The sequence below is a fragment of the Oreochromis niloticus genome, linkage group LG12, assembly GCF_001858045.2.
Source record: "Oreochromis niloticus isolate F11D_XX linkage group LG12, O_niloticus_UMD_NMBU, whole genome shotgun sequence".
Lineage (NCBI taxonomy): Eukaryota > Metazoa > Chordata > Actinopteri > Cichliformes > Cichlidae > Oreochromis > Oreochromis niloticus.
The window spans coordinates 34,940,739-34,964,413 of record NC_031977.2 but is presented as its reverse complement, the minus strand read 5'-3'; the positions used below and the strand labels follow the sequence as shown (position 1 = coordinate 34,964,413).

Genomic DNA, 23,675 nt, shown 5'->3' with positions numbered 1-23,675 from the left:
CCCGTGGCCCCTCCCTCTGCTGCAGAGTGGCGGTCCTGTCATTTTCACCCTCTTTCTTTGGCTGAGTTAGCCAGCTGGGCTGGATCTTTAAGCATAGCGGAAAAACGGGCGGTGTGAGAGCCTTGTTTATATTTTTTCCCCCTCTCATACGTTTTCCACCACCGGGCAGTGACACCGGAGGATAGCAGGACGCTGAGGCCGTGGATGAGCATCACGTGGAGGCGTCAAAGACGGAACTTTGAAGGAGCTCTGCTGTCTTTATCCACAGGTCGGAGGCATGAGCGGGAGAGTGGGAGACCTGAGTCCTAAACAGGCTGAGGCGCTGGAGCAGGTCAGTTTCATAATAAGAAGAGTTTGATAATGCGACTGAATGGGGTGATGCCTTCACACTGGCCTTATTCGTCTTGATCTGCTTCGCTGTTTTCACAGTGTGTGGTTTCCTTCACACTGTGAAACGCTCTAATAGTGTGTGTAGAGGCTCACAGTGAGCTGTCACAGCATGCGCACAGACGCTGTCCTGCATTTATTTCCTTTCTAGCCCATATATCACAGTGGAGTCTCCTCTGTCTAATTAAGCGAAAATTTTAAGGGTTTATACGCAGCACTAATATTTTCTGTTAATGTTAGTCATATACTGATGTATTATTGATCAGCAACTATGGAGGAAGGTTAAATTTGCTAAACTAGATTAAATTTTTAAATATCACCCACGTTTGAAACTGTGGTGTCTTTATTACTCTATATGTAGCCTGTAAATGATACACAGAATCTGTAAGCCACACTTTATAAAGGGTTTATAAGGATTTTTTAAATTATTGTTGTTGTTGTATTAAACTTGATTATATTTTAGATTTTTTTAAAGATCAGAATTGAGCCCATAGAACAAGGATAGCGTTGTGGGAAAAAAAAAAAAGCTAATCTGACTGAGAAACTCAGGTAACAGATTTTAGTTGCTGCCTAAAACCCATTAGATAGTCAGTGTTCAATAAATTTAAAATCCTAATATTTTACAAGCCAGTGATGTTCCAAATAGTGATTTGTGTATTTGCCAAAAAACATTTGTATCCGTATTTAAATGACTTGTTGGCCTATAATTTGCCAAACAACAGACAAGTAATTCTGAGCCAGAAAAAAGGCAGGAGCTGCAATCAGTTGTTGGCAAAGTGACCTTTATATGTCTCACTGACATTAAAAATGTCCTTTTCTTCATCTGTATGTGAACAAAGTGTTAATAAAAATAGATTAAAAATGTCTTTTTTAAGATTACCCCTGTACTTGGTGCACATTTTCCACCAAGAAGTCAGAGTGGGAAAACATTACTGAAAAACAATAGGTGCTATTTTAGATTTATAGTACTGTGCAAATGTCTTGAGCCATCATCATTTCTTTATATTTTGGGACTGGTGATGTCGGTGATCTTGTCTAAATGAATGGAATTATGAACTTGGGAAAGTACAATCAGATTTTCATCCACCGTACAAAACCATCTGGAAAGCATCTGATTGGCAACAGCTTCATTTTTCAGCATGACACTGATCCCAACCACACAGCCAGTGTTGTAAACCCATCATAGATAGAAAAAAAAAACACCATACGGAACACTAGCAGTCATGATTGGCCCCTTTAGAGCCTGGATTTCAAAATTATCATCACAGTGTGGGATCGTATAGACAGAGAATGGCAAACAAAAAGCCATCAACATCTAAAGAAGAGCTTTGAATGTCCTTCATGAACCCTAGAGAACTATTCCTGAAGTCTAAAAGAAATAACAAGAAAGCTTCAAACCAAATATTGACTTTCAAGCTCCTAGAACGGTTTTTGCCTTATGTTTCAATAAGTCGCTGCACCTATTTCCCATTTTTCTAACAAATTATTAATTATAAAGAAATCAGATGTGGCTCAAGACCTTTGTAAAACATAAGTTAAAACTTCAGTGTTATGTTTATTGTTAACACTAGTAAATATCCTTGGGCAGGATACTAACCCCACGTTTGCCTACTGGTGGTGGTCAGAGGGCCCGGTGGCGCCAGTGTCCTCGCCTCTGTCAGTGCGCCCCAGGGCAGCTGTGGCTACAATGTAGCTGCCATTGCCAGTGTGTGAATGTGTGTGTGAATGGGTGAATGACTGAATGTAGTGTAAAGCGCTTTGGGGGCCTTAGGGACTGAGTAAAGCGCTATACAAATGCAGACCATTTAGTATTTCGGACAGTGAAACAGTGATTTCTTTTAACCAACAAATTACATAAATTACTTTTGAAACATGCTGCATTCATAGAGCTGTCAAGAAAAAAATAACATTTTTGTCCTTGCACAGGTTAGTAGCAAGTGAGCATATCCTGAATAATCCTTCTGACTCTTAGGGTCCTTGTAGTTTACAAAATGTACTTAATTTTGTATGTGTTATGACATGAAACCAGTAACTCATCCAATAAACCCACAAGGACAGTGTTTTACTAGAACTTTTCTGGATACAGTTGTTGGTTAACAGCTTGTGAGCGGCTAATCATAAGCCAGTGAGCTTGTGGTTTCACACTCAGATCCACCCTTTGCTTCTTACTGTCATGTAATGGACTGTGTAGATTACTGGACTCATCAGATGGAATTAATTAAGGAAGAAAAAACAAACCTTTATGTTTGTGTAGTTTAAGTCCAGCAGGCAGCAGGAAACAAATCACGTAAAACCAAACAGGAGAAACACAATGGAAAAAGCCACAGGCAGACAAACATTCAGTTCACTGTAGGCAAATTAGAAACACCAGGGTACACAGCTGAAGCCAATCAGGGAAAACAAGACAAGGGAAGCAAAACTGAATATAGGGCACAAAAATAAGGAGAATATCAGAATAAAACAGGAAATAACTTAACATGGGACCAATTACCATAGTGATGGAGACTTAACTAGACACAGGGAACACGGGTGAGGAAGGGTAAACTGAGAGAGGGAACACAATAAACACAACAGTAACTGTAAAAAAAAAAAAAAGGCAGAAGAGTGAAAACACAACAAGAAACTGAGAATTAAACTGAAGACAGTTTATAATAGCAGAACTTAAAGGTCCAAAAACACAAAACACAGGGTTCATAACACGACTGCCCTAAATGATGGGTAACGTCACAGTGGGTACGTCCATTTGTTTATGCCGGTGCTTCCACCATGAAAAAACAGGCTCGGCCACGACTTTCTCGCAAAAGAATTTCTTCCTGGATAAATAAACTTTGAAAAAAACCCCAAAACAAAACAGTTCTTAGTCATTAGCAACATAATCAGCTGCAAGTCATGTACCCCATTAAGAGCATATTCAGCTCCACATCTGTTATCATATGATGTCAAGGGTCTGCTGTCATTCATCATCTAGCTGAAGGGAAAGTCTGTTATCTGCATGTATACACACCACAAAGTGTACAATAAAGCCAAAAGTTTGTGGACATGTTCTATTAGTTCATATTAACCCTCCACAGCAGAGGTCTCTGCTGCAGGAGTGTTTTTACAGTAAGAAAGATTGAGACATATACTATACTGTTATGATAAAGGTAGATAAATTATACATGGACTAGCATTTTCTACTGCAAGGCTCATTCACCAAGTCACACCCACATTCATACAGTGCTTTTATCTATGTTGATCTATGCACACACTCACACTGCATCAGGGTTTAGTACCTTGCTCCAGGCGATCGTGGTGATTCCAGCTTTACTACACAGCTGTTTAGTTCCATGTGTCTTTAAAAGTTCACTATTATGTGAACATTGTAATCCACATGTAGTGAGGTATGTTGCTAAAACTGCACATATTTTTCTAAAATGATCTCAGGGGTATTAAATTAAAGATGAAAATTAAAGATCTCATTAACTGTCGTCTAAAATGATGGGTCACTTTACCATGCAGCTGTTTTAATGGTCCAAGCCACTGGAGGTTAAACTGGGCCGAGGTCAACACCTGCTTTAAATGATCGAGTAACAAACCAAAAAAAAAAGTTTGCTCTTCTTTTTTCACTCTGGTGCGGTGAAGCTAAGATGCTCCTGTGTCTCTTATCCACATCCGTTATATGTCAGGTGTGTTACAATTGTTGAGGCGTTAACGGCTGAACTTTCACTGGGTGGAGCTTAAAGGTTGATGGGAAGTTTTGTTGCTGCTGAAAAAAAAAGATTTTCATTAGTACAAAAAAAACGTTTTAGTGATTTAAGGTTAAAACCAGCGTGGACAGAAGGATGTGACTTTATTTCTACATATGAAAAAACATTAAAATACATAAAGTTAGACCAATAAAATTGTAGGTTTAATGGTAAATGGCCTGTATTTGTATAGCGCTTTACTCAGTCCCTATGGACCCCAAAGCACTTTACACTACATTCAGTCATCCAGACATTCACACACTGGTGATGGCAGCTACATTGTAGCCACAGCTGCCCTGGGGCGCACTGACAGAGGCGAGGCTGCCCGAACACTGGTGTCACCGGTCCCTCTGACCACCACCAGTAGGCAACGGGTGAAGTGTCTTGCCCAAGGACACAACGACCGAGACTGTTGGAGCCGGGGCTCGAACCAATTACAAGACGAACTGCCAACTCTTGAGCCACGATTGCCTCAATAATCAATATCTTTTTACATGAGTGCATCGAGCAGTGGTTTCCAGTGGTTAAAAAAGTATTTCAGGCCCGTGAGGTCGGTTGGGTTGTCTGGCTTTCTGGGTGTGTCTTGTATTTTGCCAGAATATGATGTAAAATGGAAGGTGTGTGGATTTCAGGTAACGTCACGTTTTCAAAGTGACACACTGATATTAGGAGAGGCACTTGACATGTTTTGACATGATAGTGCACATAAAGGCAGGCACTTAAAGAACTGGCTTTGGTATTTCAGAACTGAACTAGTCTACACAGATACATGTAACCTCCACTGACTAAGCTTAAGTGGCTGTATGGGAACAAACTCCACCATCCTAATGGAAAACCTGACCATCCTGCATTTTGCAGCAACTGAATTTTTTATGTTTGCCATTTATTTCTGCTCTTTTACATTAAACTGACAAAACCAGCAATACAAATATTTCTTCTTGGTTTTAGGAAGAAAATCTGACCAATTCATCCATCTGTTTCTTTTCTTACCAAATACTTTTCTGTGATTACAAAACCTGCAGCCACACCCCCAAAAATTAACCCCATGCACCAACACGGGGTTAATTTGAGTTTATACGACCTCTTTTATGGGCCCCAAATTTATTATTTGACTTGATTTTTTTTTTGTGCATGTTTTATCATTAAAATCAGCTTGTTTCAAAATAAACTTGTGCCTTATCTGTTCACATTGATAGCAGATAAGGGGGAGAGCTGTTATCAATGTGATACAATGAGTTGATACATTGAGTGAATATAAATCATGATACAGCAATTTTGCAAAGCTTGCATTCACTTCTTCCTCATTTATTTGTGCCAGTGACTCTTGTAAGTCAAAATCTGCAGGAAGGAATCAACCTGCATGTATTGCAAGGGGAAATGATACCATACTCGTCCTTATCTACATGTATTTGTTTGACATGCTGTTGGCTATAAAGTAAATTTAGAGCCTAAAATGTCATGTAAGCCTGCCTCGAGCTCTGTAAACATGTTTACAGGCATCAGCTGTAATGGAAAATAGTCATTAAGTCACAAGATTCGGTGACACACACCACTGTGGAAAAGACTTGGCTTTGGACAAAGAAAAACCTCTTTTAAGGCTGTTTTTCACCCCCAGGCTCACCGCTGTAAACATTTAGTGAAACGTTTCCTCTGAAGTCATATGCCTCTTCTTTTCTCCCGTGTCTGACTGCAGTTTCGAGTACGGGTACAAGATATTCTTTCTCAGCTTCCTGCACAGCATGACCACTTCCTCTTACGTTGGCTCAGAGGTGAGTTTACTACCACTTTGCATCCGTCGCTTCTCCCAAACTGAAAATGGCAAAAAGCAGAAGTTTACCCATAATTCCACTTCCTACAGGCTAAAGTTGTTTTCTCCTGTAATGCAAACTGGGAAAAATCTGGTCGCATTATTTCACTTGTGCAATATGTAACCGCAACTGTGGTGGTTTATTGCATGAAGAGACATGAAGCAACGTGTTTTCATGACTCTGCTCACATAAACCAACACGTGCACTCAACATGCCACCTCTTATACTGTTGAGTGAGGGGGAGGCAGGTCTTCTTGTACCCCTTTTTAATGCCCCCTCCCCGGGGCCCCACCCTTCTCTGTCTGCGTCTGGTTCAAGCAGGGCGTTGTTGTGGCCTGAACCCTCCATTATCAAGTACATTTTGTGACACACACACACACACACACACACACACACACACACACACACACACACACACACACACACACACACACACAGAGCAAGCTTGTCTGCTTGTTTGTGTGTCTGTTTTGTAACAGTAACATACATGCTAATCTGCCCCTCCCTGCCTGTCAGCTCTGACACGGTTACACTATAAAATATAGAAATGTGAATAAATACAATAAAATAACATGATGCCGACTAACAAGAGGAGCCTATAGAGAGTTTATAGAGCTTGTTTTCACAAAGCAAATGTGTTTGGCACAACAGTGCCATCAGATCATGATTCTGTTTGCTAAAGTTGCTGTCGAGAGGAGAAGTTAATAAAACAGAAAAATGAAAAACAACAACAACAAAAAAACATGTTTTTTTTGCCAAAAGATGACGAATAAATAAGAGATAAATACAAAAGTTGGAGATCTTCTTTGTGTAACTGATATCCAGAGTCTGAATAGGTGGTGGTTTTGCACCCTGGAGGAAGCGCAGCGATTAAAGCAGGCCTTGTTCTGATTAAGTTCTGAAGCAGAGGCCTAGCACTCCATGTATCAGGCTAATCCACGGCTAATCGCATTAAAGGTGCACTACGGCTGTCTGCTGCTGTGTTTCTGCTGCTCTTCTAGGTTTCAGTTCCCTGGATTTTGATAACAGTGAAGAAGTGTCTCATAATGAGGATTCGGACTGGCGGTTAGGGCGTGCTGTTCTCTTTAATTAGGCCTTACTAAATGAGCGTAAATGCTGTGAAATGCCTGATTTGCTTCTCAGAAAGCTGAGCGTCACAGCTCCAAACATCGACAATGAAGGTCTGTTTGGACAATGCATGCTCTAAATGATACGAGTTATGTCACACTCAGCATCACACTGTAGGAACAGTGCAGCTTAGTGATTCCCAAGAGGCAAAAGTACCCCAGGAGGTATTTGTGCTGTAGCCACGGGATACAGATTAGTTCTGTATCTGTAACCAGTGTGAAAAAACCTGCATGTAACCTGAACAAATCTGAGCAGAAAAGTTGACTAAAAGTGATGAATAAGCACTCAAAGACGGCGCCTGGTCATACCATGTTGACTTTCAAGATCATGGATCATTAGTAATGTGAAAACTCGATATTTACCTTACATGTATTCCAGTTGTATTTACACATGCTGCACCTGTTTCCCATTTTCCTAACAAAAGATAAGGAAATGAGGGGTGGCTCTAGACTTTTGCACAGTACTGTAGTTAAACTATTAGGATCACACAGTTAGGAAATATTGATTAAAGTGTGGCTGGCAGTTCAAGCTGTTGGCTAAGAATATGGAAATGCATATTCTTAGATAAACGTAGTGTATAAAAGCTCTTTTCATCTGTTTCCTTATTCACCAAATTCACCATAGCAGGTGGGATCCCCTTCCTGATGCAACCTTAACAGGATTTATGTCTTCTCCTCAGATCAAACCATCGATTTTTCACTTGTTAGGTAAACTGCACTGGATAAAAAGTTGCAATAGCTTCCTAAAATTATGAATAACAAGTTTAATTAACTAAACATATGGCTAGCTTAAAATAAAGAGCCGGTGTTCACTAAACATAATTTAGAGTAGCTTTTAAAGAAAGAAATAACTGAAATTAACTGTAACTGGATGAGTGATTGAAAGAGAATTCTAGTAGTAACTGATGGTCGTCCAGTCATAACTGAAAGTCTGCGATAATCTGAATGTCCAGATCCAGTTTACATGGGCCTGGACTGCCATTTATATTGTGCTTGTGCACCACTCCGAGGATTTAGATTACAAGCCACAATTTGAACGTTGAACATCAGAGGTGTTGTTGATGGAGATGTTGTAGAGTCCATCTGACGGGAGCTTTTAGAGGCATATCAGATGAGAAACACTGGTCTAGTTTATTGATGTGAAGCAAATAGCCTGAATTAGCACATGGTGAGGACACATGATCACCATTAAAATATCAAATTCTGTGCAGACTGGGGCAGCCAGGGATCGAACCACCAAACTTCTATCTTTGTTTCTTGGTAAATAAACAAGAACATATACTGTGGGAATGAGAAGACAGTGAAAAGCCAGATCACTCCACTGATGATTTAAAACCAGTCAGAGATCTCTGTGTGCTGTGAGTGCAGCAAGGATCAGCGGGAGAGTTAAATGGCAGAGAAAAGGTTACCCCTATCCCATATACCCCTTCAGCCTGTGATCATCAAGCGGAGTCTGCTGAGTCAGCTTTTATTAACCACAAGTGCCAAAACTTTGTACAGAGACTTCCTCTTCTGACGACCACAGTTTTAATCACGTTTGTGGGAACATGTTCATATCATGATATTTTGTTTTCCTTTGACATTAGCACACGCTCTTTCTTTAGAACAGCAAACGTTATAAGAGTCCCTGTAAGGTGCACAAATACATTATCGCTTAATTTTGGAGTTTGATCTCCCTGCATTGTTTTTTAGCGAGCATGCACCAGTGATAGCAGCGAAACTATCAGATAGACTGAGAGTTATCAGGCAATGAGCTGCAGACGGAGGCTTTGTACCAGTAATGAGGCACATCGTAAACTTTTATTACAGCTAAAGTCGACGCTGAAAATGTCTGCAGCTGTGAAGTGAAGGTGCATGGATAGAGCCCAAATGTGAAACATAAAACGGAGCCTTTACTGGTACAAGGAAAATCCCCAGAAGTAACCACAAAATAGGAATCCAGTGCAGACACGATGAGAATCGGTAACACCAGGCAGCTTAAACGGAAGTCTTGACAGAGGACAGAGGGGGGAAACAACTAGCTGCAGTCGAATACTCCAAAATGACCTCATAGGTGTTTTCCTTAATATTTTCTGAGGGAAAGCATCGTGAGCTCATAAGGAAAAGAGATCCTGGATGCACCGAGCTGATTAATCATGTGGCGGCAGATACTACAGTACTTGGGTCTCTTTTTCATTCTTCCTGTTGGAGAGAGGATCCAATACTACTCCTTATTACTTCTTATCAAATGCAGTCAATTAACAAAAGTTTCTAAAAGCTGGCATTACATTAATCCAAACTGAGTGATTGTATAACTTAAATGTAATTGGATAATTCTAATCCTTATGTAAAGACTGTTTGTGTGTATAAATCCACATTGTTTATGTAAGAAGCAGATTTCATCAGAGCTGTGTCGTGCTGTGATTACATCTGTGGTTTTACCAGCCTTTCATTGAAGGCTCAAAACACATCAGCAAGTTATGGCCTGGAGCGAAAAATACTATTAATCAGCATTTACAGGTGTGCCACTTGTCAGCCACGTTAATCATTTGCTTTGATTAATGATGGTAAAGTGCGCTGGTAAAGGTAAAGGACGCTCCTGTGAAGCCTCTGCTAAAGGGGGTCATAAGGGAAGCGCTGAAGCACTTTTGCCGCACAGACACCTCCAGGTGACTTCAGTCAGTCAGAAAGCAACGAGACACAGGTGGGAACAGCACAGGTGGGAGACAGCTGCAGAGGATCAGGATGACAGACAGGGAGCGAAAGCGCCCAAGAGAGAAACCCGGGGAAAAGCAATCACCAAAATAAAACAGCAAATGGAAAACAGGAAGCCAGAGATGGTGGCGAGGTTCATTAGCAAGCTGCAGTCATAAACTGTACTGATGACACACAAAGACACGGATATCTGCAGAAACACCGTCAAAGCATGGTGGGGTGGATGGTTGATGAAGTGGACAACTATCCATAGCAGCCAAAGCTGTTTTTATTTTTGTCTCATTTGCTTTATTTTTGTGTTTCGTTGCTGTAAATTTGGACATTTCAATGTGCCAATCTGTAGGGACTGACTTGGTTTCGGGGGTGAGCCTCAACTGCAGTGTCTGAACTTTAATATCATATAGACCAAGCGGCGTTTGAAAAAATAACTGTCATCTAAATTTAAAAAGGTTAAACCCATTACTTCAGACCATTACGGTGACATGCATGTCTTTACTGACCCAGAGGAAGAGGTGGCCAGGTCTTCATCCTGGCCCTGCTTTGTGTTTGAGTGCCCTGGAGGTTGCTGTTAGTGTGCCAGGAGGAAGCATTAGGTGTAGTGTAATCTAGTGGTTGAGTAAGATGTAAGTCTCAGTTCACAGCCACAGCACTGTCGTGTCTTTCCACCGGACTGTCAGCTGCAGAGCTAATCACCTTAAAAGGAGCATTAGCCTGTGTGTGCACTCTGTCCTGCATCGCTCGTACTCACACCGTGGTGTTAATGCTGACTGCGTTACAGAGAAGAGCTGCACGGCGATCGAATGTTTGATCATCTAAGAGATTCTTCTATATTTTTAAACTTCTGAATAATTGTCTCAGATCATTCAAAAACATCAGGGGAACAATTTTAGTAATTCCTGGCTTCTCAGATTGTTGTCTGACACCTTTACATGATTTTTTTTTTTTTTGTTATTTGGCCAAAGTTGGAACAACATAGTTCCAACATGAGCACCGTACTGCCATTATTCCTGCTAATATTTCTGTTAGATTCCTGTTGATAAGCAGATTTAGGAATAATATGAGAGAAAATTCCAGAGGAAGCTTATATAAATTAAAGCCTTTCTACATCACCAGCTGCCCCTTTAATTACAGCACCATGTGTTTGCACGATGGTTTTAGTTTTAGCTTTATGTAACATATCCTACATTGTATAATTCAGCATTAAATTTGTTAAAAATATTACATTTTCCGATGTAAATTTTAAGAATCACAGCAAAATTATGTTTCTTATCTCTTTTCTGGACTCTCTTATTTTATCCTTTTAATTTGCACTTGTTATATAATCTCATTCAAGCTTCAACTCTCTTTATTGTGGAATAGAAGATGGATTTCAGCATTAATCATGGCTGCCTTCTTTTTTTATTTCTCCTTTTCAGCCAGAAACTTCAATATCCAGAAGTCTGAGGCAATGCTGCGAAAGGTAATAAACTTGGACTTTCACTTTTGTAGGCCTGGACTTTTAAAGGACTTCCACGTGTAGCACTCTTCTAGAAATGCATTGCACTGCTGAACCGCAAGCCAAAGTACGACCATAATGCGTTCCCATTTAGTGAACGATATTCGTGCGCTTAGCTGCAGCACACACTGGTTATTAGTGTGGGAGTGGCTCCAGATTAGAGAGGAGCAGTGTGGTAATGTTACACTGTGGATAAACTGAGTCATCACTGCCACCAAAGAGATAAGATGTAGATAAAAAGGATTAAAGAAGTATTTACATTGATGGGATAAGATTTACAGTGACTAAATTTACTGTACAGGTGACTGTTGTCCACTAGGGGGCAGAATGTGAAGTTGCGTTTGCGATTATTTGCTGTTTCTGTATCATTGTTGCCTTCTACGAAACACAGTTCATGCACAATTTCAAACCATGATTCAACCAGGGATTAAGGCGACTACTAATTATTTACATGTTGCTTCCATTGCTAGTTGTCATCAGGAGTACTAGTTAGTTAATTTAAATATTATTTTATTTATACTTTCTGTGGAAGTTCTAAACGAGGTGTGCAGATGTTAGCCTGCGAGAAAGGAAGGCGGCTGATGCTAATACTGCTAACGGTAGCAACGCTCTGCAGACTAATCTGACACTGCGTGTGTGCAGCAAAGGTCAAAGTCCTGCAAATTTAACACACAGTTATCAAGGTATAGCATTAACAGTTTCAAATAGCTCCTAAATATTACATGTGGAAATCACCAGACGAGGAGTTCCTGTTTTGTTTTCAACTGTAAATGACAAAAAAATGCACACGTACTTTACGCAAAGTCTGGAGGGAGGATAGGAAATGACAAAAAAACCCCAAAAACATCAAAACTTTACACTCTGATGACATCAGACACCTCTGAGAAAATGTCACCTTTACGTTTCACTCCAAGTTGGCGTCTGAATACAAACCTAGGTTCTTATGCTGTATATCAGGGGTAAGTAACTCCAGGCCTCGAGGGCCGGTGTCCTGCAGGTTTTAGATCTCACCCGGTGTCAACTCACCTGAATCAAATGATTAGTTCATCACCAGGCCTCTGGAGAACTTCAAGACATGTTGAGGAGGTCATTTAACCATTTAAATCAGCTGTGTTGGATCAAGGACACATCTAAACCTGCAGCACACCGGCCCTCCAGGCCTGGGGTTCCCCACCCCCGCTGTATATAAAAAAAAGAAAGTGCCACTTTAAAAAATAAAAGTTGTCAGTGTTTCAGCTCTGTCATTGAGACAGATTATTAATGTGGGTAACATAGTTGTTTGTTTCAGCTGCAGCCCTGGTGCTATTTAATGGTCTGAGAACTACTAAATAACAAATCAAAAAAATGTATTATTAATATTTAAGTGATGATCTCTAAGCTTGAAAAAAGAAGTTACCAACAAACTCCAACAGGAAGTGAACTGAAAGCCAGAGGCTAACAATCCACAGTTACTATCTCAAATAAAAACAACAGAAAACTGCACAATGATGGCGGGAAAATCATCTCATGAAATCAAACGAGAAGCATGTGAGCAAGTGAGCAAAGCAAGTGAGCAAAGCAACAGTAAACATACAGGAATCAATAACAGATGAGGACAACAACAGAAGCACAGATGACACAACGATAACAACAGAAGCTAACATGCATCCATCTTTTCTTCCAGCATTTGGAGTTCAGGAAACAGATGAAAGTAGACACAATAATCACTGACTGGCGTCCACCAGAGGTAACCCCCTGAAAAGGTTTTATGTACATGTAATGTAGCTTCATTGTACTTTCAGAAAATGACACGGCTTCTTCGCTCCTATTCCAGGCAGTGTTTGATATCAAAATCGGGGGTTTTCTTGCAGGTTATCGAGAAATATCTGTCAGGAGGGATGTGCGGTTACGACCGCGAGGGCAGTCCCATCTGGTACGATGTCATCGGACCTGTAGATCCTAAGGGCCTCTTTCTGTCTGCCTCCAAGCAAGACTTCATCAAGTCCAAGATCAGAGACTGCGAGATGCTTCAGAAGGAGTGTAACCTCCAGTCGGAGAGAGTAAGAGCCGATGCAGTGTTCCTGTTCACGCCTCACACTAAAATGCCGTATCCCTGCGATTACTCCCCACCTGGTGACCCTTTGGCCTTCAGCACTGCATTTTTGATTTATTTGAATTAGGATCAAAGTTAATGCAGCTGTTTTAGTTCAATGACTGTTTAAGATCACAGTTATTGGTCACCAGAACATGAAATCATTTTAAAAAGAGCTCAAAGCATTCTTTAATCTTCATGAATTCATTAATTTTATAAATACCACATAATCACGTCCTAATATTTTATTTTATTCTTCTTGTCTCCTTTGGATGTCACTGAACCCACATTATTTAATCTTATAACATTATTTAATCACACTATGGCAATTTTTCGCAACTTGACTGTTAACTCTGCAATAAACATGCATCTCATTTTCTGTCTTTATGTCACCGTTTCCTTCCAGCTGGGGAAGAACGTGGAGTCGATCACAATGATCTACGATGTTGAGGGTCTGGGCCTGAAGCACTTATGGAAGCCAGCTATAGAAACATATGGAGAGGTATAGACTTGTATGCATGTAGTGTAAAAGCAGACGGAGCAGAAGAAAAGATCTGTTGGTGCTGATGTTTCTCTGTTGCACCAGATCCTCCAGATGTTTGAAGACAACTATCCAGAAGGGCTGAAGAAACTGTTTGTTATCAAAGGTGATTTCATACTTTTTTGAAATGACAAATTTAGCTGAATGTCCGATTGACAGATTTCTGCTTTTTCTGTCGCAGCCCCTAAAATCTTTCCTGTGGCCTACAACCTCGTCAAGCACTTTCTGAGTGAGGCCACGCGACAAAAGATCTGCATCCTGGGAGGTGAGACAAAAACACTGCATGTCACTACCTTCCGTTTGCAAGATGTCACTCAAAGGAGTGAAATTTAGTGTTATGGTTTCGGCGCTTTCACAGCCAACTGGCAGGAGGTGTTATTGAATCACATCGATGCCGAGGAGCTGCCGGTGATATACGGGGGTAAACTGACGGATCCTGACGGAGACCCTCGTTGTCGCAACAAGGTGAGTCAGGCTGCAGCATCCTGACTTGTTTGTCCTTTATTTTTTAAATGATTAAAAAATGGCTGAAACGTTGGAGGCGACAAATATCCATCACAGATTTACAATCAGTGCTTTTGGCTCACTCATAAGACATTAATGTATCTGTTGCATATAATCTCAACATCTCTAAAAGCCTCGGTCGCTGTAGTAGTCTGAAGTTGTTTTCTTTGGTTGTCGGGTAATTTATCGACTGTTATTCTACTGTAGTTGTTTTGCCCACGTTCATAAAGACTGTATATAAAAGATGGATGTAGCCACCTTCACATCACTCAGTGGACGATCTGTCTTAAGCGCATGGCCATATAATATAATATCTACATTTATTTTCCATGACACAACACTTGAAACTACGTTTATAAACTCCTCAGGACTTCATCACTGAGGTCACAAGTCAGGTGAAAAGAAGGGTCATTGGACTTTTCTTTGCAACAGGAGTCGCCCCCTGCTGGCCTTTATGGTTGAATGCACTTTAAGTACTTCAGGATTGGCTTGCTTTTTAGGCCTGAGGTTTTCAACCTTTGTGATAAATGAATCAACCCTTTTAGGACTGTAACGTGCTTGACTGTGGGCACAGACGACATTTTTATGTTATTCCCTTGTTTCTATTAGGCCAGGTGTTCACACGCTGTATATCCAATACACCTTCATATAAATATCATCATCGATACATTGTGTGTTTCGCTCAGTGATGTGCTTCTTTGTTACAAAGAATATGAACATGACAGTTTATTTACAAATGTATCCACTGACTGCTTTAAGGTGACCAGCATATCAGAAATCACATGACTGCGCTCAACAGACTGAGAGTATCAAATATCATTTAATATTAAAAATGCATCAAGTGAATTCAGTAACAAACACCAATGTAATCATTCATATATATGTGTGTTTTATTTGATAACATTACGCATCTCGTTTTGAAAACAAGCTGTCACACAGGTGTGGTTCTTATTATAGCTGTAAATGTAATTTTCTATTTCTATTAAATGTATTAAGCTTTTAAATTAATGAAGCTATGTGACAACTTTAATTTTCAAAACTGCTGTGAGTGGATAGCAGTCTGACTCCAACTACAGCCAATCAGCTCTCCCGTAGATGCAGAAATAGTCACCGTTTTACTGTTTTAATGTATCTCGACTGAAACTTGTGAGTCCTGTAGTTTCCCTTCACTGCTTTGCATCGTGTGCTCCTACGGTTTTAGCAGCTTCCCCTGTGCTTTGATATCATGCTAATATGTTGTGGGTTTACATTTGACTAGCAAACGATGTTTTACATAACCTCCTGCTACAGCCAAACAAACCACCACCAGGCTACTCTAACACTGAATCATAAAATGTTCGGCCGGCTCTGGCTGTGTGAGGGATCCTGTTACACATGGATGAACCAGTGTAGTCACTGCAGGTCACTGACAATGCACCGGCTATTCCAGACTGGCTGTCTGCAGCAGGATAAATCAATACAGCTACACACACACAAAACACTGTTTAGCGCATCTTTCTTGATACAATACAAAGAGCTTGTGTGTTGCATTAAAAAGAATGACCAATAATATGTTTGCAGACCTGCAAATAAAAATAGAAGTCCTGTCAGATGTTCTGTGAAGCGAGTAGTGGCCTTACCCTGCAGAAAACAGCAGCTTCGGTAGTCCTGCAGCCGTAGACGCAGCTCCAGATGACACAACTGACCCGTGTTTGTCACTGTTTCTGTAGATAAAAAATTGGGCCCAGAACAGATGAGGAACAGAACGAGAGAAATTCATTTTGACTGCGTTGAAGGGAACAGACGCTCAGCCTCAAATGTTTTGTTTCTTTCTCTCCTTTTTTTAACCTTGTGTGTTTAACTAGTTGTCCTTTAGCTAGCTGTGTGTCATTGATTTTCTATTGTGTTATTCTGATTTCGGTCCATGTGTGAATTTGTGTTCTAATTGCTGTTACGGGTTCACATACTTGTGCTGTCCAGTGTAGTTGTGTTGCAGAACGAGTGTTTAATTAGAAAGGTTTAAGAGTTTGTGGTGATTTGTTTCTGAATATGATGCCTCATTATTTTCAGGTACTGTTAAACAGTTAGTGGCTTTGAAACGGGTGCATACAGCTTTGATAATATCATTTTTTATATAGCTTTAAAAATAACAAGATTATTAAGTGCTTTACTAATAAAACTCTCTGGAACAACATGAGTGTAAAAGGAGAGAAGAGAAAATCGCTAAATGCAACTTTCTGTTTCCAACAGGAGCCGAGTGGTCGGGGACACAAATCTGAGAAATTTACTTCATTTTAAAAACCTACTTTAAACAAAATGAAACATACATATATATAAATAGCGCCTTATGCACCTCACAGGGTTTTTCCCCGTCACTCTTCCTCCTTCTGTATGAACTGTGTAAATTGACTGATGTTCTTCTCACTTGCTGTTAGTTTTGTTTTGATTCTTTGCCTCTGCCTTTCTTTTCTGTACCTGTTCGTTTTTCTGTGGCAGTCATAAAATAAAATCACATAAAGGTACATCTCTGCAAGATTTTTAGAGAAGTGGTTACACAATAGTTTGACTTCCTCCACAATAAAGCTGACATCCAAAAACAGCTGAAAACTTTGTGAAACCGTGACAGGTTTTCTTAAATTTGACCTACAGTTAAGAGCTCTGTCTGTCTGTACGTGCTCTTAACCTGCTCGTCACCTGCTGGACCGATGGACATTGGATTCAACAATACAGGCAGCTCAGCTCAGTTCTCATCAGGAAGTCACTGCCCTCTGCTGGTTGCATCTTGTATTGCACTGTTATGGGAAATCACTGAACATCATTGGTTTGACTTTATGTGAATAAACAGAAAAACCGAGAGAGAGAGAACACTTTGCTCGTCTATAACATTTTTACCAGTTTTGTGCTCAACTAGACATTTTACAAGCTTTCATAGCTGTAAAATGGCACAGTAAGTGAAGCCTTTTCTTCTTTCCTTCACTTTTCTGCTCTCAAACCTCTCACTCATTGTCTGTGTGAGTATTTGACGCCTGTTTTTTGACTTTTTGACTCTCTGCTGCAGATAAACCATGTTGGACCAGTTCCTCCCTCCTACTACGTGCGGGACCATGTGAAGGTGGATTACGAGCAGTCTGTGACCATCAGCCGAGTTTCTTCACAGCAACTGGACTTTGAGATCTTGTTCCCCGGCTGTGTTCTCAGGTCAGTGATAAAAGTCATACAGAGTCTATGATTAAAGGTCCTGTCAAAAGGAGACTGTCATGTAGAAAGAATAGTATCTGTAAATTTCTCAAAGTGGAGTCGATGAGCCGTAGCGAAGAGCCCTTAAAAAGAATGTGCTGTATCATTACAGAGACGGCGTGACTCACAGCCACAGAGGCTGTGATATGATTATGACTCATCACGCCAGCTTGTTGTGAAATCACTCACTTCATTCATTGTGCGATTAAAGGTTGAAGCACGCCATCCGTCTTTGGAGCGTGAAGAAATCTTTAAAGTGATCTTTATTCAGGTCATTTATATCACAAAACATCAAATGACAAACCAAAAGGGTCTATGTTCAAGCTACAGCTTAAAAAAAAGGAAGATTAAATCAGTTACATCTTTAAACTTTAATGTAAGTACAGAATCGTGACAAAAGAAGAACCAGAACAACAAAGTTAGGTTTGCTATTTGACAGTTATGCTGACAATGTAAGACCAAGTGAGTAGGGTCCCAGTCAACCTGAGCAGCATGTGCGCATCTGCAGGGAAGAATGTGCGCTCCCTCTTGGTGCAGCTTATTCCTCGTCGTAGTTCCTCCTCTCCCAGCTGCAGTGAGACCATAGACAGAACAAAAGATGGACACGGCTACGGTGACATCATTCACTGGTTTCTAAAGTCCCATTGTGTAGCCTCGAGACGAGCGTTTCTGCCATCACCATCTTGGTTGTGAGAAACCACAGTCTAGTTTTCAAAATAAAGGCCTTCGCTAATTCAAAGCATTTTTACATCCTGTTAGGTGGCAGTTTGCCAGTGACGGTGGAGACATCGGATTTGGGGTCTTTCTAAAGGCCAAAAAGGGTGAATGGAAGAAGGCGGCTGAGATGGAGGAAATCGTCCCCAGTCAGCGATACAACGCCCACTTAGTACCCGAGGATGGCTCACTGACCTGTGAGCGTCCAGGAGTCTGTGAGTAGCCTTGTATTCGAATGCTGCTGTGATGTTAAACCCAACTGTCTAAATACTCCATCCTGCCTGTCCCCCACAGATGTGCTGAGGTTCGACAACACCTACAGCATCTTCCAGGCCAAACGCATCAGCTACAGTGTTGAGGTCCTGCTTCCTGATCATTTACAGCCCGCGCAGAGAAACGGGAAGTCCGGCGACCACGTGGAAGTGGAGTGCGACAGTCAGTTATAACAAAGATGATGTCATCAGATCAGTGATGGTTAGCTGCTCAGAGAGCACAGCCTTACATACTTGATTTGAACATGTCGTGTGGATTAATAGTATTATAGCTCAATGCTGGGTGACTCTTATTCATGTGGCATCTATTTGGAAACTTCACTTCACCCATTCTCCTCTCAAACATCACAGATCCCAGATTTTCAGCCCATTTTTTTGGCCTGTTTAGCTTTACTCTGTTATTTTTGTTCCACATCAGCACTGGTGTTTCAGCAGGCGCCAAATAAATGAGCTGGTTATAACACAGCGTGATACGGTGTAAACAAACAGCTGAAATTAGTATCAAACTTTGTCCATGTGCAGAGAAATATTTTCTATAGACATTTTCTGAGTATATGCAGTAAAATCAAAGTAAAACTATAAATATTTGAATTTATTGCAAAATGCACTAAATTTTGTGCTATTTGTCATTCTTTTTTTGATTCATCATTTATCAGGTGTGCCTCTAGTGATCACGCTTTCCATGAACATACACTGTCATGTCAAAAAGAACATATCACGGACTCTGCAGTGAAGACTAAGAATCCCATCATTCAGTAGCTCATAAACCACGTTCAGCACCTTCAGCTCATTGACATTTGCAGGTATTGTTTATGCACAGCTAAGGTCCTGTAACAGCATTTCAGTCAGGTTGAGGTCTGGAGTTTGTCCGGACCATTGTAGCACCATGAGTCTTTTCGTTTTCAGCCATTCTGTTGGAGACTTGCTGCTGTGTTTGAGATCATTGCCCTGTTGCTGAGCCTTCTTTGGGCCTCACATTTGACACTAGACTACTTTGGCACTGGAGGAGCTCATGGCTGACTTAACTGACTTGACTGCATGGTGCACAGGTCCTGAAGCTGCAAAACATCACTTCTCCACCACTGTGATGACAGTTGGTGCGAGGTGTTGGTGCAGAGTTTAGACACTTTGGCCTCATCTGACACAAGGATGTTCCTGAAGTCTTCTAGTTTGTGTAAATACAAGCTCGCAAACCGAAGCTGTGCTGCCACGCGAGTACCTGTGAAAGCTTTCTTTTTCATATGACTGTATTAACAATTAATTTATATTCGCAAAAAACCCTTTCCTCTAAATATTTTTTTCAAAGAATTGCATTAATGTGATTTATTATATAATTTAATATTTAAGTTTTAAGTCCAAGACTGAAAATATAAAGGCAGAAATGAATATAATAAATCCTCTTGTTTGGTAAAATAAACAGTATATATTATTCCTGCCATTCCAGTGAGTGAATCTTTATAATCTGACTGTGTCTCAAAGCTGTAATAACACAGTTGTAAAGAAATAAAAATGGAATAATTGTAATATTTGTTTTATTTGTTTGATTTGAAGCTTTCATGGTTCCAACATTGATGCTTCACAGATTTAAAGCGTAAAACTTTGAGCACCTTCACCGAAAACTGTACTGATGCAAAACAGTTTATATACAGACGGTGTTTTAATAACTCAGAATGTGACACTATGGTAATGGAGCTCCTTTCTTCTGGGAATTTGCTTCACCAGTTATTTTTCTGAACGTGATCAGAAATCTTTTAATAACCATTAAATTAAGAAAAATAAACTACTTTTTTGTTGTTATTTACTAAAAGTATAACAAAAATGTAACAAATGTAACAAAATTTCATCGATTACCTTTAAAACAACCAGAAAAAAGCATCAACATAGGTAACTGTAAAACACCTGGAAATTAGAATAAAACACCACAGCAGTATTGATCACCTGATTCTCAACAGGACCTGGTGATTCACACTTTGGTCATTTGAACATGTAGTAATCTCTGTGCTGTGACATCTGGGGAGTAGTCTGTTATTTTCTCTTGAGGTTATTTATTTCTTCCAAATTATTAAAAAAAATGTAATCCAGACTAAAATGAGCAACTCTCCCTGACTGTACGTTCATCAACGACCGGCTGAGCAGGATTGTAGTATTAATGCATCATTAGAATGGACCTGCATGTATACAGCGCTTTTGTAGTCTTACTGACTACTTTGAGTGATTTAGACTACAATACATTTACCCACCGATTCATACAGCACTTTATGCAATACACCTTTAAGTACTTTATCAGCACACAACCATTTAAAATCACCAGTGCACTTAACAGTCTCTGAGTACACAGAATAATAGAGCCTGCACAATCCACGCAAAACATCCCAAGCACCGCTACCCCAGAACACTCACAGTACCCGGGGGCCTTGTGGTTTGTGCACTTTAGTTTAAAATGTTTTTCATCACAGTTACTGTGATGAAGACTGAAGGTGTGTGTTTGCAAAGACAGCTGCACACCTGCTCTCCACGTTTTTTCTTTCTGAGTGTGGTGCTCAGGTAAGGCAGGAATCGCTGATCGGAGGTGCCGACCGAGCGGGAACAGCGAGCTCTGTGACAAAAGACACGAGGTGCTGCCTTGATTCATAAATATTTTATGTACAAAATAATGTTACAAGTATATTCAACATATGTCACATTAGAATAATGATAAGTACTTTACATACAGTCTTCATATTTCACAGTACATACATGGGGGGAAAGAAATCACAATTCTAGTTGACTGTTTACAATAAATACATGCTCTGGATGTAGGCATTGGTTTCATTTCTTACAAACTTACAGTGAAACAGAGTGCAAGAGTTCGGGTGTGACTACAGATGTGGCTCACTTCTAAAGTTGCTTTCGTGCAGCCAGTTTTGGAAAAGTAAAAAGTGGGATGTCTGCAAAGGCCACATCTGTCAAATACAACCCGAAACATGTGAGAAAGCTGAATGAGGCTCGCTGAACACTTGAGTTCCTTGGCACATAGTAAACAGACAAGAGGGTGGAAAAAAAACCCACTTACAGTTCAGTCCGTTCAAACCGGCCCCTATGCTCTGCCTGTATTTTCCTTCAAAGTTTTACGTTAATGCAAAATGCCACCCTGTGTTTGGAAACATGAAAACGGTCAAACATGTGACGGTGCATGCACGGCGAGGCTGCAGCGGCTGATTTTATCTGTCCTAGTTTGTAAAAACTGTTAAAGTAAACAAAATGGAATGATCCGAGGTCCATGTTTGGTCCCATATTCGAGTTCACGCTATGTAACACTTACAAGGGTTTTTCAGCTGTTGTTTCCATTCACAGCATTTTGTCACCATCACAAATTAGCATTAAACCAAAACCTGAAACACCCGACGGCCCAGCAGTCAGTCAGATTCTTAAGTCATGATTTTTTGCTTCTGAATAAAATCTTTTTTTTTTAAATTTACAAGTCAGTGTTGTCATATTTCAAGTCTCTCAGAGCAGGCTAGCTTCGTTAGCTAACTCATCTGCTTATTTTAAGGCAACGCAATCCATAAAAACTTGCTACAAAATCAAACCACAGCCCGTATTAGCGCTCCTGCAGGTTTTATAGATCAGTCTGAAGCTAACATCAAAGGGAAAAACACCTCTGAGACATTTCCTGTTTGATTACCTGCAAATCATCAGGATCTGACACTGTATCACAATATTTCACACTGTTAAATTTGGCTGCAAATGTGTGACACTCACTCTCTGGATAATGCATTTCCCGACTACTGTGTGATAACTGGTCCTTTCTTAAGTTGTGTTAATTAACATATGTGTGTTACAGTTATAACTCCGTCTGTTGACTAAATTGTGGATCAGTCTTAAATGTTTCAGCTTTCTGCAACAAATCCTGCCAAATTAAACATTTGTTCACTTTTTCATGACATTAGTTTTTGGATCCAGAGGTTGTTCCAGAGTCACACAAGGTATCTGTAAAGAGTTTAAAGGCCTCAAAGGCTCAAACATTATAAGAAGAATATGGGGTCACGCTCGTGTAATCTCAGTCAATAGACAGTCGATTCACCAGCAAGGACTACAACCTCAAACACAATTAGACAAAGTTTATAGAGGAGGGTGAGCAAAGACTTAGGCCTACAGTGGTGTTGGCCTCACTGAGGGTCTGCAGGGGCCCCTGGAGTCATGAGAAAAACAGAGTCAGAGTGTTTGAGTTGTCGTCCTGCTGCTAAACTTCAATCAGAGGTTACTGTTTAGGTCTAGTTTTAAAATGTGTCGCGCGGTCAAGTATCTCAGTGGTATTTGAAAGTCAGAAGGATTTTATCCAGATTAACTCACTAAAGAAGGTTAAAATATAAAATTATGAAATGACACCACAAAAAAAAGCAAAGTTAGCTGGATAGACGCTATGCTGAGCTTCCCCTCACCTGAAACGATCACAGCAGATGGCTGCCGTTCCTGAGAACCTGTTTTCAGAAGTTTCTTCCTGTTAAAAGAGGTTTTTGTCTCTGTCGTTGCTAAGAGCTTTCTCGTAGGGTTGGTTGGATCGGTGATTCTCTCTAAAATCATCGTCTGATATACAATCCATTGATAGGACTGGTATCGTAAACTGGTGCTATGAAAAATACTTTTTATACATTTTGAGAGACGATCTCTTCCTCAAAATTTGCCCTTTTAAACGAATCCATTTTTCTTATTCCAACTATGACAAACTCGTTGTACATCATCAGTCAGAAGGGTCTGCGTTAAGGATGAAGGTGAAGCGCTGCTCACAGAAAACAAAGTCAAAGCCACACTTCTAAACCTCGCTTTCAGTAAAGCCCGTTTCAGCTCATCTGCCTTCCTCCGCGGGACGAGTTTCCGATTTCAGCTTGACAAACTCTTTGGCCACCTCGTCAGCAGGACGCTGGGAGAGGATACGCATCACCGTCATGCCCGTCTCATCGGTGTGAATGCGTGGCCCGAGAGGACACCAGCACACGCAGCTCTTGCGGTCGGCCACATCGCGCAGCTGAACGACGGCCATGCCGACCACCCGGTCCGCCCGTCCGAAACAGTAATCCTTCACCGTCACCTGCAGCTCGTAGCAGTCTGGGGATTCTTTACCCAGGATGCTGCGAGCAGAAG

The 23,675-nt window shown here is 40.6% G+C and overlaps 2 protein-coding genes across 4 annotated transcripts in view; one reads left to right on the top strand and one right to left on the bottom strand.

Moving 5' to 3' along the window:
- Positions 1-10: 10 nt before the first annotated feature.
- LOC100697943 (SEC14-like protein 2) lies at positions 11-20,078 on the top strand. 2 transcript variants are annotated; one of them, XM_025897099.1, is made up of 12 exons: positions 12-331; positions 5,806-5,881; positions 11,157-11,200; positions 12,900-12,962; positions 13,087-13,275; positions 13,714-13,809; positions 13,894-13,954; positions 14,030-14,113; positions 14,207-14,313; positions 17,390-17,529; positions 18,328-18,497; positions 18,577-20,078. In XM_025897099.1, exons 1-12 carry the CDS (start codon positions 278-280, stop codon positions 18,726-18,728), a joined length of 1,236 nt encoding a protein of 411 aa, XP_025752884.1. In that variant the 5' UTR covers positions 12-277; the 3' UTR covers positions 18,729-20,078. The 2 variants fall into 2 exon arrangements, with proteins under 2 accessions (XP_019221117.1, XP_025752884.1); XM_019365572.2 differs by lacking the exon at positions 5,806-5,881 and having other exon boundaries at positions 11-331.
- A 1,099-nt stretch (positions 20,079-21,177) lies between these two features.
- unc13ba (unc-13 homolog Ba (C. elegans)) overlaps positions 21,178-23,675 on the bottom strand; it is a 177,884-nt gene continuing 175,386 nt past the window's right edge. For both annotated transcript variants that reach the window (XM_025897097.1, XM_019365567.2), the window contains one exon: positions 21,178-23,662. In XM_025897097.1, the coding sequence (XP_025752882.1) occupies positions 23,380-23,662 (283 nt within the window). In that variant the 3' untranslated portion in view covers positions 21,178-23,379. The remainder of the gene's footprint in view (positions 23,663-23,675) is intronic.

Bases quoted from the DNA above. Each gene is read 5' to 3' on its own strand.
- LOC100697943 (XM_025897099.1), top strand. From the start codon at position 278: ATGAGCGGGAGAGTGGGAGACCTGAGTCCTAAACAGGCTGAGGCGCTG. The intron at 5,882-11,156 runs GTGAGTTTACTA...TCTCCTTTTCAG, and splicing joins CCTCTTACGTTGGCTCAGAG to CCAGAAACTTCAATATCCAG. The intron at 11,201-12,899 runs GTAATAAACTTG...CTTTTCTTCCAG, and splicing joins CTGAGGCAATGCTGCGAAAG to CATTTGGAGTTCAGGAAACA.